The sequence below is a fragment of the Clinocottus analis genome, unplaced genomic scaffold (assembly GCF_023055335.1).
Source record: "Clinocottus analis isolate CAN_PGR_092001 unplaced genomic scaffold, fCliAna1.0.p SCAF_31, whole genome shotgun sequence".
Lineage (NCBI taxonomy): Eukaryota > Metazoa > Chordata > Actinopteri > Perciformes > Cottidae > Clinocottus > Clinocottus analis.
The window spans coordinates 1177648-1194129 of NW_027176054.1; the positions used below are offsets into that span (position 1 = coordinate 1177648).

The 16482-nt window shown below is 47.6% G+C and overlaps 2 protein-coding genes across 2 annotated transcripts; one reads left to right on the plus strand and one right to left on the minus strand.

Annotated features, from left to right (window-relative positions):
• Positions 1–1911: 1911 nt before the first annotated feature.
• On the plus strand, positions 1912–5325 carry lgsn (lengsin, lens protein with glutamine synthetase domain). The gene is made up of 5 exons (XM_068595745.1): positions 1912–1983; positions 2096–2552; positions 2601–2861; positions 3617–3783; positions 3940–5325. Exons 1-5 carry the CDS (start codon positions 1960–1962, stop codon positions 5131–5133), a joined length of 2103 nt encoding a protein of 700 aa, XP_068451846.1. The 5' UTR covers positions 1912–1959; the 3' UTR covers positions 5134–5325.
• A 1680-nt stretch (positions 5326–7005) lies between these two features.
• Positions 7006–16290, minus strand: LOC137798788 (protein FAM83B-like). The gene is made up of 4 exons (XM_068595737.1): positions 15835–16290; positions 13077–13241; positions 9243–9367; positions 7006–9140 (listed from the first exon to the last, which is right to left on the minus strand). Exons 1-4 carry the CDS (start codon positions 16288–16290, stop codon positions 7013–7015), a joined length of 2874 nt encoding a protein of 957 aa, XP_068451838.1. The 3' UTR covers positions 7006–7012.
• Between the last annotated feature and the right edge of the window lie 192 nt (positions 16291–16482).

Genomic DNA, 16482 nt, shown 5'->3' on the forward strand with positions numbered 1-16482 from the left:
AGGAACCGAGGCAACTTCCGGTCGTTTCCCCGCGTAATTGTCTCGAGCTTGATGCAACTCTTTTTGGTAAAACCCCACCCTGAAAAGCGCGAGGTGTTCTGCCCAGACATCACCCGGCCTCCATGCTGCACCGGTCAGGTGTCGAGGCCCCGCGCGCCCCCCGGGGCTCCCGCGCCCACCACGTGGGCTCCAGGGGTGCAAATCAAAGGGCAGTTAATTAAAAAGAAGAAGAAGAAGCATGGCCTCACTGCTTTAAGCATTATGAGTCGGGGGAGTGTAGATACAACCTTAAACATACATATATATGACATATGGAATTGTCTATTGTGCATAGCCTGGATAAAATGTTATATATTTAAATGTTTCACAATGTAATTTAATCAAGCCACTCCGGGTTATTTCTGTCCTATAGTCATCAATGCTGAGTCACAACTGGAGGTTCAGTCCTGTGAGTGTCGGATTAGGACAGGAGGTTATGTCTTTTAAAAACACTTTTATTATATTGGTTCTGCTTTCTAACAAGACATAACTTACGGCTTTATTAATAGTTTATGAATGTCACGTCAATGTTGTTAATACATACTTTATTTTACAGCTCTGTAATGTCCTGTATTCATAAATGAGAGACTTTGATTAAAAGAATAAACATTTACATAGATGCCTGTATGTATGCTGCTTATATTTTGAGCCTCTTTCTTTTAAAAGCAGATTCTTTATTTCAAACTCAGCGTGAATGAATGTCATATTTTTTCTTTTAAAATTCCATGACTCTTCTAGGTTTCCATAAGCGTATGAACCCTGTGTTTGTCGTTCTAATATTTGCCAAAAAGGTTCCTGAAATATGTTTGTAATTGAATTGAGACATCTATCATGCTTCAATTCAGTCTTTTATAGTCAGAGAAGTTATAATATAATATATTAATATCATTATTAATAGTAATATGTACACACACAGAGAAAATTCAACAGATGTGAATAACACAGTTTCCAGTAATAAGTGAATTTATAGATTCATATTTATTTGGCTTTCAAGGAAGCTGTTCTTTTTGAGGGATTTCTGGTTTTCTCATAATTAGCTCTCAGTCCTCTGGGAAATTACTGTGAGCCTAAAACAAAGTCACAGACGCTTTTTAAAAAAAATCCTGCTTTTAATTCATCGGGGGAAAAAAAAACACTTATAAATAAAAACATGTCATCTCCTTCTGGGAAAAAATAACCTGCAGAGTCTTGTTTTTTATGAACTATTTATTAAAGATGAACTCATACTTACAGTGTGTTGCAATGGCCTTATAATAGAAGAAACCCGTGATCTTTCTATTAATGACTCCCTGACCTTTTGATAACACTTTTATTTTGGCGAGGTGTTGATTCACCTTCATGAAGGCCGTTGACTACATTGCATTATGTGTAATTTCTCACTCACATGGGCTTAAACTCAGAGATTTAACCCTTTCCTGATGAAGACTGCGTGATTAACGGAGCCTTTTTTTGGTTGAAGTCGTCTTGTAGAAAATGGCGCCAAATATATATTTTCCACCCCAATGCCAAAAACAACACTGAGCATTGTCTGGTCCTCGTGTGGTTTCATCCTCTGGAATAAATACTTTTTTTTTTTGCTCCCGTATATCTTTCTGGAAGCCGCTGAGCTCTGCAGTTTCACTCTGCGGCCGCGACAAAACAAAAGCAAACCCTCCTGAATTGTGCTCGCCGGGGGCGGCCAATGAGCTCGGAGCAGCGAGCAGCGACGTGTCCGCCGGCCGGGCCGGCCGGTGCCAGTTCACAGCCGGACTCCCGTGGGTGTCAGGAGGTGGGGAGGGAGGTGGGGTGCAGAGAGAATTTTCCAATCCGTCACCATTGTACCAATTGTCTATAAAGATTCATGCGCGGGTGAAGCTCTGCCGTCACCGGAGGGCTATCAAATTACAAATCACAGTCCATGAAAGAGAGCCCAACAAAGAGATGAATGACTCGGAAGATTTCAAGGTAACCGCATCCAACTTTCTCTTTTGTCTCTTTCAGCACAAAGGTGGCTTTTGGCTTCAGATATATATCTTCCTTCACACACTTTTCTTTCTTTTCTTTCCTTTCTTTCCAGGGTAGAAGCAAAGACCAAATCGACGGCACAGGGATGAGCCTGCAGGGCCGCAGGAAGGGCGTGAGGGTGACGGGGAAGAACGCACCTCGGGTGGACTGGGGCGGCAGGAGAGGAGGCCCGTCCATCGTCCACTCGCCCGCCGCCGCCCGTTTACCTGCGGACGCGGCGGCCCCCGTCGTGATCTCCATCGGCGCCCCGCCGCCTCGCGGGGCCCCCGAGCCGATCGACGATCCTGTGACGGACGAGGCGGCCGCCGACCTGGACGCCGCCGACCTGGACGCTGGGGAGGATTGGCCCACCGAGGCGTCCTCTCAGACCGGGGTGCCGTACGGGGATCCGGGCGTCAACCGGCAGACCATGGAGGAGCTGAAGGCCCTGCTGAGGGACAGCCCTCTGCTCGGCGTCCGCGGGCGAGACGACGGGAAGCCGGGGAGTCCTTACACGTACCTGCATGGAGGCGGAGGCGGAGGCGGAGGCGGAGGCGGAGGCGGAGGCGGCGGCGGAGGCGGCGGCGGAGGTGGTGGCGGCGGTGGGAGGCCCGACGCACGACTGGACGACGGGATCCCCAACAGGACGTTCAGCACCTTCAAACCGCAGTGCGACGCTTCCAGAAGGGGGCCCCGCTGGCCCATTCAGCAGCCGACCGCCGTGGATTCATCCAGCTCAGTCAAGGCCGACAACAACACAAATAGTCGTCAGCCCGGAGTTCGGGACGACAAACACACAAGCGGCGGCTCCTGGAGAGAGACCGGAGCTCCTCACACAGGTTGGTGAAGTGTGTTTGAGTCTAAGTTTTGAAACATATCTTCTCTTGATAAAAGATAAAGTAGAGTAGATAGAGAGGTTCAGTCGGGTGGGGAGGATGTCTCCGTCTTTAAATTGAACCTGGACTCAGTTATTATTGATGGAAATCTTTATTTTAGTTTTACTTGTGGTCTTTTGTAACTTGATTTGTCAGTTTTGTAGAATTGATTTCATCTCCAGCCGAAGGATCAAAACTTTCCTTTCATCCCGACGAGACTCTTTAATATTTAGCTTCACAAATTCAATCTATTTGTTGCCTTTTTAAAGTTTATTTTCTCTGTTAAAGCCCAACGGATTATGGATGTTTAGGGCAGATACTTATGTAGGTATTTGAAATAAAATAAATCTAATAACAGTATGTTGGGTGATGATATTTTCCTTGACATAAATAATCTTTGTGTATATTATTAACTTAACTAACTAAGATATCTCCTGAGCGAAACATGTGACTGACGGCTCGTTAGTGCTCTCTGTTGGACAAACTCTGTACTGGTGCTACTGGTTTCAAATGTTCTCAAACCCAGTTTGGCATTTCTATACTGGCAACATAGACACAGATACCGATGTATAAATAACATATAAATAAGCAAATATCGGCTCTTGATCGCACTGAAGCTTCGGATAACCATGGATTCGTGTTTATGTTTTGGACGGGATGGACTCTGCAAAGGTTATCCAAATGCTTTTTGCAGATATTTTAAGACTCTGCTCCTTCAGATAACGGACACGAGACCGTCGAGATCTTTGGGAACCAGAAGTTCATCTCAGCCATGGAGCAGATCAAGCAGCAGATCGCCAGGGAGAACGTCAACTTTGTCCGCTTTGAGGCCACCGACCTCCACGGGGTGTCCAGGTCCAAGACAGTGCCCGTCCGCTTCTTCCACGTAATCACCTCTCCCTGCCGCATCGTAACAAAGGCTCCTTCTGTTCTTAGTTTTGTCGTTTATTTGTGTAGAGGCCTTTTCCTCCCATAAAGAAAAAGGTATGTTTTCCCCTAAACGTTTATATTTTAGCCTCAATATGAACTGTTGCGTCCCCAGGAGAAGGCGGTGTACGGGGTGCCGATGCCGAGGAGCTACTTGGAGCTGACGCTGAGCCCTCAGAGCAACGAAGTGGACAACGCCAACGCCGCCAACTTCAGCAGCGACGTCCTCCTGATCCCGGACCTCTCGACCTTCAGGGTCTTGCCCTGGGCCGAGCAGACGGCCCGGGTCATCTGCGACCCCTGCTCGGTGACCGGGAGCCCCCTGCGCACCTCGCCCCGCCTCATCGCCAAGCAGCTCCTCGGCCAGCTGCAGAGCCTCGGCTTCTCCCTGCACTCGTCCTTCACCTACGAGTGCTGCGTCCTCGGCGCGCCGGACCGGGTCGGGCCCAAGACCCTCCTGTTCCCGGCCACCACCTTGCTGGGCAACCACGACCTGCCCTTCTTCCAGCAGCTGGTGGACAACATGTACTGCATGGGCGCGGACATCGACAGCATCGCGTCCGCCAGCGGGCCCGGCCAGATGGAGATCAACCTGAGGCCCGAGTTCGGGATCGCCGCCGCGGACACCGCCTTCACCTTCCGCACCGGCATCAAGGAGATGGCGCGCAAGCACAGCTACATCGCCAGCTTCTTCACCGACGACGGGCTGCACAACGCCGGCGTGCTCTCCCACAGCCTGTGGGACGCCAACGGGCGGCGCAGCCTCTTCCCCGCCGGGGAGAAAGCCGGGGAGCTGTCGGAGATCGGCGGGAAGTGGCTGGCGGGGCTCCTGGCGCACTCCGCGGCCCTGAGCTGTCTGATGTCGCCCGGCCTGAGCTGCCGCAGCCACATGGCCAAGACCGTCAAGGACCCCAAGCGCATGCTGTACGCCACCTGCGGCTGCAACGACAACAGCAGCTCCTTCAACGTCAAGTGCCATGGCGGCAGGGAGACGCACATCGACAACAAGCTGGGCTCGGCCATGGCGAACCCCTACATCGTGCTGGGGGCCACCGTGGCCGCGGGGCTGGACGGCATCCGGCGAAACCTGAACCTGGACGGCGGCCTGGGCAGAGCCCCCGGCCAGCAGAGGGACTTCGCCGTGCCCGTGAAGCTGGAGGACGCCCTGGAGGCGCTGGGCGAGGACCAGGTCATCCGCAGCACCCTCGGCGAGCCGTTCATTCAGTATTTCATCGCCATGAAGAAGTTCGAGATCGAGACTCAAGAGCTGGACGACGAGAGGAACAAGTGTCTGGAGTATTTCATCTAGACATTCATGACTTTTAACCACATTTTCATGACTTTTTCCATGACTTTTTTGTCAGATTTCCAGACTTTTTCCAAACTTTGAACCAAATTGTTAGACTTTTCCATGACTTTAAACCACATTTTCAGACTTTTACCCAAATTTTCATGACTTTTACCCAAATTTCCATGAGCAAACATTGTGTGAAATGTGTGTGTGAACAGTAAAAAGTGATAAAATGTAGTATTTAAACTAACAATGAGGATTCAAAGCATACAGTAAACCTTAAATGACACAAATGAATGAGAGACAATAGTTTGATTAAAAGAATTAACTTTTATATAGATGCCTGTATGTATGCTGCTTATAAAAGCAGATTAATTTTTTCAAACTCAGACTAAATGAACACATGAATATAACACTTTTACAGGACTTTCACTACACTTTTGTGAATTTTCAATGACCTTTCCAGGCCTGGAAATAACCACTATACAATTCCATGACTTTTCCAGGTTGTCCTTGACCTGCTAGAAAACACTTCCTACTGACACACAAATAAAAGCATGAAAAACAACTTGAATAGCTTTTTATTCTACATATTATATTGTTACTTTATTAAAATAAGATAATCCTTTGTTAATCCCACAGCGGAGACATTTGCAGGATTATTATCACATGAATTGTAGATAAACTGTCAATGTGAAGCTTTGTTGTAAAATACATTATAAAATGTATTTTAAGAATAATGCTGATGCAGTTGTTGCCGTCGTCTGACTGTAAATACACATAGTAATACTTTATTAAGCAATACAATGCACACAGGAAGTGTTCTCAAGAAGAAAGCCACAGTATCCTGTTACACTAATACTCTGAACTTGTCTCTGTTTTTACTTTCTGGTGTTTAATGATAATGAAATCCTCATTGCAGTGAAGCGTTTCTCGGCTAAACTTTCCGTCTCTTCGACAAAAAAAGGACACAAGAGAAATAAAAATAAAAAGCACGTGTGGCGTGTGTGTTTATTTACAACATTTGACTTTTTGCTTTGGTTGTGTGGTATTAAAAATGCCAATAACATTGGTTATCAAATTTAAAACAGCAAACAATGCATTGCGCAACAAGATGCGAGGTAAACTGCTGTTTTCATCCACAACCGTGAAACCCTGAATGTCCTCAACAGACTCCACTTGATCAACTGTGAGTCCTCACAAAACCTGTTCACGCCGACCGAGTCGTCACTGAGTGAGTCACCTCAAAACAAATACCTCGTTGATCTCAAGTGAAACTCTCTCCTTACGTATCCCACGTCAACACGTCTTGGTTTCTTCCACGTTCCAGCCACACAAACGTGAACACCGACAAAGCGTGAGAAAATGCACAACAAAAGAGAATGAAAGGAAGAGTTTGGACAACAAATTAACAGGAAAAGACCAAAAACCAACGAGGATGTCACTTTCTTACTTTCTAACACCGGCTCTCAAAACTCCCCAAGCACATGTGTTCCTATTAGAGATGAAATATACATACATATATATATATATATATATATATATATATATATATATATATATATATATATATATATATATATATATATATAATTTATTTATTTGTATATATATATATATATATATATATATATATATATATGTATATTATTTATTTATATATATGAATACATATATATGAATTTTTTTTAATATATATATAAATTAAAAAAAATATATTATTTTATTTTATATATATATATATATATTTTTTATTTCATTATATATGTATATATATAAATAAATTAAAAAAATTATATATATAAAATAAAATATATATATATATATATATATATAGATTGGTTTGTGCACTAACTTTGCCGCCTTGGTCCTTGAGGGCGGCGACCTTCTTCTACTTTTACTTCTTGCCGATAAGATTTCCTACTCGCTGTATGAACCGTCCCAGTTTGTTGTCGCCGCCGCTTTGCGTCTGATTTGCGGCGGCGTTCCGGTTCAGGGAGGAGTGGCGGTCTCTCTCCGGGGGCGACGCGCTTGCCCCCTTCGTTAGAGGAAGACTCTCGGTGCTGAGCAGGTACTCGAAGCGGCTGTAGACCTTGGCCTTCCTGGTGTGGTAGACGGTCGCCGCCTCGTCGTTCAGAGTGCTCCTGGAGCCCCGCTCCTGCTCGGCCGCCGGGTTCGTCTTCTTCTTGCTCGAGCGCTGAGACGACAACCTCGGGAACGGCGACTTCGACCCCTCCGTCTCCGTCGGGGTGCCGGGCGAGCCCTGCGACCTGGAGGCGCTCAATGAGGAACCCCTTTTGGGCATCTGCTCGGCCGCGGGCGCCTCCGGACGGTCCACTCTGCGAGCGTAGCTCGACCCCGAAGAGCTCTGCGATCTCTGCAAGGCCTTCCTCTGGGGGGACTTCTCGTCTTTCTTTTGCGCTCTCTTTTCGTCCTGAGAAAGCATCGACGACACTTTCATCCTCAGGGAACTCTTCCTTTGGAAGGGCGTCTCCTGGTGCGGCGCTTTCTTCTTGTCCGCGTTGCCGCTCTTAGCTTCCAGCGAGTGCTGCGATCCCGCGGAAGGGTTTAAGATCTTCGGGATGGTCGGCACCTCGTTTGAGGTCGACTTCTTTCTTTCCCGTGAAGCGCCCGAGCCTGAGCTGTTGGCCGGCTTGCCCGCAGAGCCGGGGCTCCCTCTGGCTGGATCCCTGCGCGGTGATTCTGGAGGCGCCTCGGATTTAGGGGAGTTCTCTGCTGGGACGGCTTCCTCATCTTTGAGAACCTCCTCGCTTCCGTCTTTGAACGCGGCCGAGTCCGAACTGTTGACGCGCGAGCCCTCGCCCTTCTCTTCCGGGATCTCGGTCAAGGACTCCATCGCCCTCGGGTGCTGGAGGCCGCCGGGCTGCAGGTGGGAGAGCTTGAGCGACGGATCGTTCAGCGTCGCGTCGAAATCCGCGGCGGAGGCCGCCCTGGAGAGCGGCTCGTGCCAGTCGTACGTCTGCGTCGTCCTGCGATCCGGAGCCGTCGTGACGTCCTGGTGGGAGACGGACCGCTGCCCGTCGGCGAGCGTCGGCTCTCTTTTGGCGACTTCCTTATTCGGCTCACCGTCTTTGGGGTCGGCCGGTTCCGGGCCGTGCCCATTTCTCGCGTTGGGCTCTAATTCCTCCACACTCTGCCTCACGTCCAGGCCTCGCTTGTATTTAGGTCTTTCCAGATTCTGATAAACAGACCTCAGGGACTCCTGGCTCTGCCTGAGATGGTTGTAGTCCTGCAGGCTGAGCCTCTTCTGCCTCATTTCCTCCATCCGGGACTTAATATCCCTCGACCTGTTGTGGATCGGGTGATGCTCGTTTAAGCCCGTGTGACTGCTATACGGAGACGTCATCGACGCTATCGTGTCACACGACGCGTCGAGGGCCGCGTCGGCGTCGTTAAAGTACGCGTCCATCTTCCACCTGTGGAGGGACGTCTCGGAGTTGAACGGGATCAGGTTCTGGTCCGCCCCGTAGCGAGTCTGGTGCCTGAGGTGCTGATGGGACGACCGATTCGGCAGCAGCAAGTCGCCGCCGACCCCTCTTGGGTTGAGGCCCGCCTTCTCCGGAGCGAAAGGGCTTCCGGCGTCCTGGGTGCCCATCCTCAGCCGAGTCAGGGAGTGCAACTTCTGCAGTTCGCCGCCGTAGCTGTGGCCCCGCATCAGATTCCCCATGTCGAAGCAGTGGGACTGATGCAGCCGCTCCTGCACGCTCAGGCCTCGCGTCATCGCGCCGCCGCCGTTGTTGAACCGGTCGTCGTGAGCGCTCCGCCCGTCGCGCGTTGCGTTGGGTCGCATGTGAAGCTGGCGCAGGGCGAGCTTGCCGGAGTTGGAGCTCTGCAGGGCCATGATGTCTCTCAGGTACTGGACGGACGACCGCTCCCTGGACAGGACCGTGGGAACCGTGGAACGGGCGTACAGTCTGCGGAACTCCTCGTCGTACGAGCCGACCAGCTGACCCGTGACCACCAGGACCATGCTGAGGTTGATCTTCTCAAACGACCACGTGTAGCTGAAAAGGACAAGCCTGTGTTCAGAGAGCCGATGAAGCCGATTACCTAAAGACAAAATGGCCTCTGGTGTGAAAAAGGGGGTAAAGGTAGGACTGACTCACCTGTACGTTCCATACAACACTGTTCGGCAGTCCACCAGCAGAAACCTTTGCTCCAAATCTCCTTGAAACTTCACCCCGGACTGACACTGGTACTGCTGCCCGTGAACCGTCCGAACGCGGATGTTCTGCAGGAGAAAACAAAGTCACAAGGTGAGAAACAAGAAAAGGAAACACGTTTTTTTAATGTATTTTTACGTGCACCTGCACAACAGCGTTTGGCCACATGGGGGCGGCGTAAAAAAGTAATGACCTCGACATCGACATATTACTTTTTAACTTGACAGAGCAACAAGTTTTCATAAAGTTTCTAGCCACGCTGCGGCAAGAATGTTTATGTGAAGCGTTAATTGTGAAAGTTCACTTCTTGTTCACATCAAAAGCTTTACTTATGTGAGTTTACGTCCTGGATTTTATGTGGTTAATTTGCTTCATTCGCGCCGTAAAGGAGGCGTGGCTTATCTTCGTAAAAACAGTTAACATTTCCGTCCTCCACCATTGAAATAACCACTTAGTTCTGCTTTATACTCGTTGTGGAAGTCCCACAAACGAGTTGGAAAATATCAACTTGCATAAATAAAGCTAATCTTTCGCGACTCGCCGCTAGCCGAAAGTTGTCGTTGTTCGCAACCATTCGCGTCTGTGCTTTGACTTTGCACGCAATGTACTCGCGGGACTTCATCCGCTTCATTCGTGCTGGAAATGGGGCGTGGCGTATCGTCGTAAAAACAGTTCAATTTCAGCCATTTTGCCAGGATAACAAAATGGCCGCCGCGTCGTCCTTCCTGCTGGAGAAGTCCGCTATACTCGTACTCTATTTTCTATAGTTTGAACAGTGTGCTTGCACTCACTGACCAACCGGTTAGGTTTCGGAATTTTAAAGGAAAGCATCCAACACAAACAAGTGCATCAGTCCACAGAGATACACACACACAGACACACACACACCCTTTGTTATCCTCAACAAGATGAAACCTGCGAGTCGGTTTTCTCGGAGGCATGTTTTTTTTTTTACGTGGCTACCGGCGAAGCAATTAGATCTCAAAAGCCGCCCCCTGAGCTCACTCTGACTCACTGGCTGTTGTTTGGACAGCGGCGGCGGCGTCCCGGTGCCTGTCGAACAGGAAGAGCCAGCAGTGCGAACAAGATCTGTCCCGTGGCGGCCGCAGCCGTCTCGCGTGATAATGAAAGGCTGGGAAATTGCCGGTTAAATGACAGTATTTTTTCTATCAGGGTGTGTGGAGCAAATGTCAGACTTAATCCTCCTAGAACGCTCCTGCCAATACAAGAAAGGTCATGCCACAGGCGACGCTTCCTCCTGCAGGAACACTGCTGGAATACGAACATATGAAACGCAGGCGGAGGAGCGGGAGGACGGGGGCTTTATAGATCAGATTTAACAATTTGTACATTGTAAGTGTGGTACATATGTGGCTTCTCTCTCTCCGTGCAGCTTGTTGGCCAGACAGGAAGTTATCAGCATCAAATTATCCCTCAATCTTGTCGCCTCTGAAGGAAATAAGTGGTGTGAATTTAGGCTTTATGGTGTTTTAATGATTTTGGTCCGAAAGATGTTTCTGTTGATCTTCAGTGTTTCTTATGAAATCTAAATCTAACATTGTTGACGTCCATGTTTTTATTTGCCAGCATATCTTTCCTTGCACTACAGTATGGAAGCCCATTTCAGACACAAAAAAAGGTCATAATTATGACTTTTGTTGTTGTTGTTGTTATAATTATGTCAACAACAAAAAATAATTAATAATTAGGACTTTTTTGTTGTTGTCATAATTGTGACTTTTATTTTTTGTCAGAATTATGACACACAAAAATATGTCATAATTATAATTAAAAAAAATAAAAAAATCATTGTGACAAAACAGAAGCCATAATTACAACAAAAACAAAAAAAGTTATTATGATAAAAAAAAATCATAATTATGACTTATTCTTTTTTGTCCTAATCATAACTTTTTTGTGTCATAATTATGACACAAAAAGCAATAAATATGTTTTTTTTTCATAATAACTTTTTTTTAAATTTATTTTTGGTCATAATTATGACTTTTTTATTATTTTTTGTGGCGGTAATGGGCTTCCATACAGCAGTCTGTAGCTCAGTGGGAAAGGGCGAGACGACTAGCGAGAGAACAAACAACACCAGAAGCTCATAAAAAACATTAATCCAGAGCTCAGAAAGACAAAAAAAAAAATCCACAGGTGACCTTTGAAACATGGCTGTTCATGCCAAGACACATTTTGAGATGTTGCTTCTATTACATGTCTCTGTATTTTCAGACTTTGTCTCTTCACGTCTGCAGATTTGAGTATATATATATATATATATATATATATATATATATATATATATATATATATATATATATATATATATATATATATATAATAACATATGTCAGGAATTTTCAGATTCTTAGAGATATCCATAACCCCCTCAGTAAAATGAAACAAACGTTTTGAAGTTGGCTTTATCCACTTTTTTATATGGTTAATAATTTCAGTCAGGTACAATTTCCACACTTTTATTATGTAATATAAATGTGAGAGGTCTGAGTTTTTCCCCCACAGACCGGAACACCATGCAAGGGTTAAGACCACAAAATACACACAAAGTTAAACACGGAGACACTCTCCACTTTCGTGACAAACATCTGCGTCACGAGTTGAACTCTGCAGGAAAGCGTCTCCCTGCAGCGACAACATCCAGAACCAGAAGAACGCGTTTCATTCTGAGGGGATTTGTTTCACGGTGAAGGGTTGTGGATTCAGGGAAACGCAGGCGTGTCTCCAGGCGTTGGAGTCATGCAACAGGTCCGCTGGTATTGAAAACCAGAATAATCCAATGTTTTGTTTCCAACTGACATTTATTTTGAAGGGCTTTTCTATTTTTTTCCTAAAAAAAACGTCATAGCCTTAGCCCATTTCCCCCAAAGTGGGACTCAAACATAAGCTTTCAGTGGATTTTCTTTAATTTCTCAGGAGACTGAAATCCCCTAAAAGTCTCATTCGACTTCACAAAGTCGGTATATTTCTTTCTAAAGACACTTCGGTCCCACTTTACTGCTTTTACCCAATAGAAACCCATCTGTTTGTCGGCCCTTTCTTTTCATTTTCTTTTTCATCTCTGCAGCCACGAGGGCTGTTTGAATAATGTTGTGTTCTAATAAAAGGAACACATGTGAGATGTTGTTCAGATGTGTAAATATCAGTCTACATGTTTCTGGTTAAGAGGAAATGAAGATGACACAGAAAGAAATGAAAAGGTTTCAGGTCTGCTTAATGGACCCAATGGACCTAATGGACCCAATGGCCCCAATGGACCCACTGGCCCCTATAGCCCCAATGGCCAATTGGGTCCATTGGGGCTATTTGAATGTTCTCATGTACCAAACCATATAGTTCACTTGTATATTACTTATGGTGTTCAATACATCCAGATACAGCAGTTTTGGTGCTTTCCCCCCCATAAAACAAGCTATAATTTACAGTTTTATACAACAATCGCTCAGTCTGGGTTTTGCTATTGAAGTAAAATCTGGTCACAAAGTGGAAACACTCCTTCTTACATGCAGTTTGGGGCTTTTTTCATGAAACAAGCTCTGATTTCCAAGAGTTTCTCTCCTTCCTCGTAGACTTTTATACAATCTGACTTCTTTTTGCATTCGGAGTCGTCGCCCCCTGGTGGCCATTAGAGAGAACGCAAGCGTTGGGCTTCGCTCGGCCTCTTTTTAACGTCCTGGCGCTATGAATTGTGGGTAATCCCCTTCCCCCCTTTGAGTCCCGCGTGAGCGTGGCGGTTCGTGGCGCGCCCCTCACCTTGAGGTCCTGGATGTTGATGCCCACCCTCTGCGACATGGTGAGGAAGCTCTGGAAGTGGGAGTCGTCCAGCAGGACGTAGACGACCACGCCCCTCAGCGTGGCCGTGATGACCTCTTTGAAGATGTCCACGTCGGTGAAGACGTCCATCGCTATGGCGATGACCTGGGGGACGAAGCAAACATTTGGAAAACGCTTTGAGTTCCGTCAAAATAAAATATTCTGATTTTAATAAAAAAAGTTTGAGGATTTAAAGTTATTTCAATTGTTTATTGATTATGTATTTTAATGCCGACGCAGAGTTTATAATAGAAACATTTGAAGTCCAGATTCCTCGCCTTTTACTGGAGAAGAGAGTGAATACATGAATGAATGAATGAATGAATCTGAAAGAAATCAATGAAGATCTTTGCATTCACAAAACTAAAATACGAGTTTAAGTTTCCTCCTTTTGATTAAATACTGTGTTGTTAAGGCTCACCCTTCCTCACACACACACACACACACACACACACACAGACACAAACACACACACTCACACACAGACGTGTGCACAGTGTGTACTTTGTGTACTATGTTGGACACGTGCGCCCACAAGCAAACACACACAAACAAGCAAACACACACGTTGTGGAGCTGAACACACACACATGCGTTGTGGAGCTAAACACACACAAACGCGTGGAGCCGAACACACACACACACACACATGCTCAGACTCGCTGGTGATGATGTCACGCCTCTGGAGGTGAAGCGTGACCTTTCTCCTCTTCATCCTGATGAAGCTCTTCGTGTCTTGCGGCTGCGTGACGGCGTTCAGCGTCTCTGAAGCCGCTTCAGTACCACAAACACAAGTAGAAGTTGTGTATTTCAACTTTTACTTAAAGTAAAACTTTGTGAAAGTATAAAAGTAAAACCAACAGGAAAGCTTTCAGTGGAATAGCTCAACATCAACATTAAGTTGTAAAAAGCAGAATATTTACCTGTTTAAAGTACATGAGGAGTATAAATAGAAGTATTCTCACGTGAGTGAATGTACTTTGTTACATTGTAACGTTCCACCTCTTTGATGTTAACACATGAAGAACCATGTTGTGTTACCGTTTTATTGATATTGTAAATAATCTGTCTGCTCGTCTATGAATCCAGGATTCTTCTTCTGTGTTTAGCTTTCTGCAACCGTGTACACACACACACACACACGCACACACACACGCACACACACATGCACACACGTGTGCACAGTGTGTACTTTGTGTACTATGTTGGACCCGTATCTGCTGCACGAGGTTCTTGTTGAATGAAAGCAGCAGACAGAACGTCCTCTCTCTCTGTCTCGTCCTCTCTCTCTCGTCCTCTCGCTCGTCCTCTCTCTCGTCCTCTCTCTCTCGTCCTCTCTCTCGTCCTCTCTCTCTCGTCCTCTCGCTCGTCCTCTCTCTCGTCCTCTCTGTCTCGTCCTCTCTCTCGTCCTCTTACTCTCGTCCTCTCTCTCGTCCTCTCTCTCTCGTCCTCTCTCTCGTCCTCTCTCTCTCGTTCTCTCTCGTCCTCTCTCTCGTCCTCTCTCTCGTCCTCTCTCTCGTCCTCTCTGTCTCGTCCTCTCTCTCGTCCTCTTACTCTCGTCCTCTCTCTCGTTCTCTCTCTCGTCCTGTCTCTCTCTCTCTCGTCCTGTCTCGCTCTCTCGTCCTCTCTCGTCCTCTTCCTCTCTCTCTTTCGTCCTCTCTTTTTCGTCCTCTGTCTCTCGTCCTCTCTCTCTCTCTCGTCCTCTCTCTCTCTCTCTCTCTCTCTCTCTCTCTCTCGTCTTCTCTCTCTCTCGTCCTCTCTCTAATCCTCTCTCTCTCGTCCTCTCTTATCCTCTCTCGTCCTCTTTCTCTCTCGTCCTCTCTCTCTTGACGAGACCCAGCAGGTTTCACCTCACAGGAGAGACGATGTGCTGCTGCACGCTTTCACCTTTTACTGGAGAAATAATTATGAAAGAAAAAAGAGAGACGCCTCCGGACACACTGAGCCAACAAAGAGAGGAGGAGAGAGGGGGGAGGAGAGGAGGAGAGAAGGGGAGGAGAGGAGGAGAGAAGGGGAGGAGGGGGGTTCCCCTCTGCTCTATCTTCATCTTTTAACTTCTACTTTTCTTGATCCTTTTCATATTTTCATGGTGCTGTTATACTTTAAATGATCAAACTGGGTTTAAATAACACACACACACACACACACACACACACACACACACACACACACACACACACACAACCTCCCCCACCCCCCCACACACACAGGCCCACACACACACATACGTGCGCTTACACACACGCTTACACACACAGGCACACACACGCGCGCGCTTACACGCACACACACACTTACACACACAGGCACACACACACATGCTTTCACACACAAATACAAACCCTTACACACACATGCACACACACACACACACACACACACACACACACACACACACTCCCTGCAGCTCTGTGCCGTGTTGTAGGATTGAAGCTACATCGCATTGTGTTGCAGCATTAAAGCTACATGGCGGTGTAGCATTAAAGCCACACGGCGGTGTAGCATTAAAGCCACATGGCGGCGTAGAATTAAAGCCACATGACGGCGTAGCATTAAAGCCACATGGCGGTGTAGCATTAAAGCTACATGGCGGCGTAGCATTAAAGCCACACGGCGGTGTAGCATTAAAGCCACATGATGGTGTAGCATTAAAGCCACACGGCGGTGTAGCATTAAAGCCACACGGCGGGGTCCTCACCTGCCTGGCCTCCTGGATCTGCTTGCGCACCACCTCCTTGATGCTCGGCGTGTTCTGCCGCGGCGGGTTGAACAGCAGGCTGATGCTGGTGTCCTCGCTCTCCAGAGACACCTGGGGCCAGCCCAGGTCCAGGTCGGGCACCTCCTCGTCCGACTCGGTGGGGAAGTAGGTGGAGGCTCGGCTGTCCTCGTCCGCGGCTCGCTTCCCGCCGCCGCCGTCGCTGCCATCGTCGTCGTCCGCCACCGGCAGCTGGGCATTTTGGAAAACGTACTGGATCTCCTCCTCCGACAGGAAGTGGCTGATCTGCTCGGCCCTGAGGAACTCCTCGTAGGCCTCCTTGCCGCCGCAGAGCAGGGCGTAGATGGCCAGGCGGTAGGATTCCTTGTAGTGGGGCTGGACGTAAACCGGCTCGTTGTCTTCTTTCAGCGAGGACAGGCAGGACAGGTTGGACTCCATGGATGCCGAAACCCCCCCTCCTCCTCCGCCACCTCCTCCACCTCCACCACCACCTCTCCTCCGAGCGTCTACGAGGTCCCTTAATCTTCAGCGGGACAGGTGTGTGTCACTGTTACACCCGCATGTTCAGACACAAGCGACCCGATCATAAAGCGACACACCTGAGCGAGAGTAGAGGAAGAATGTTGAAAA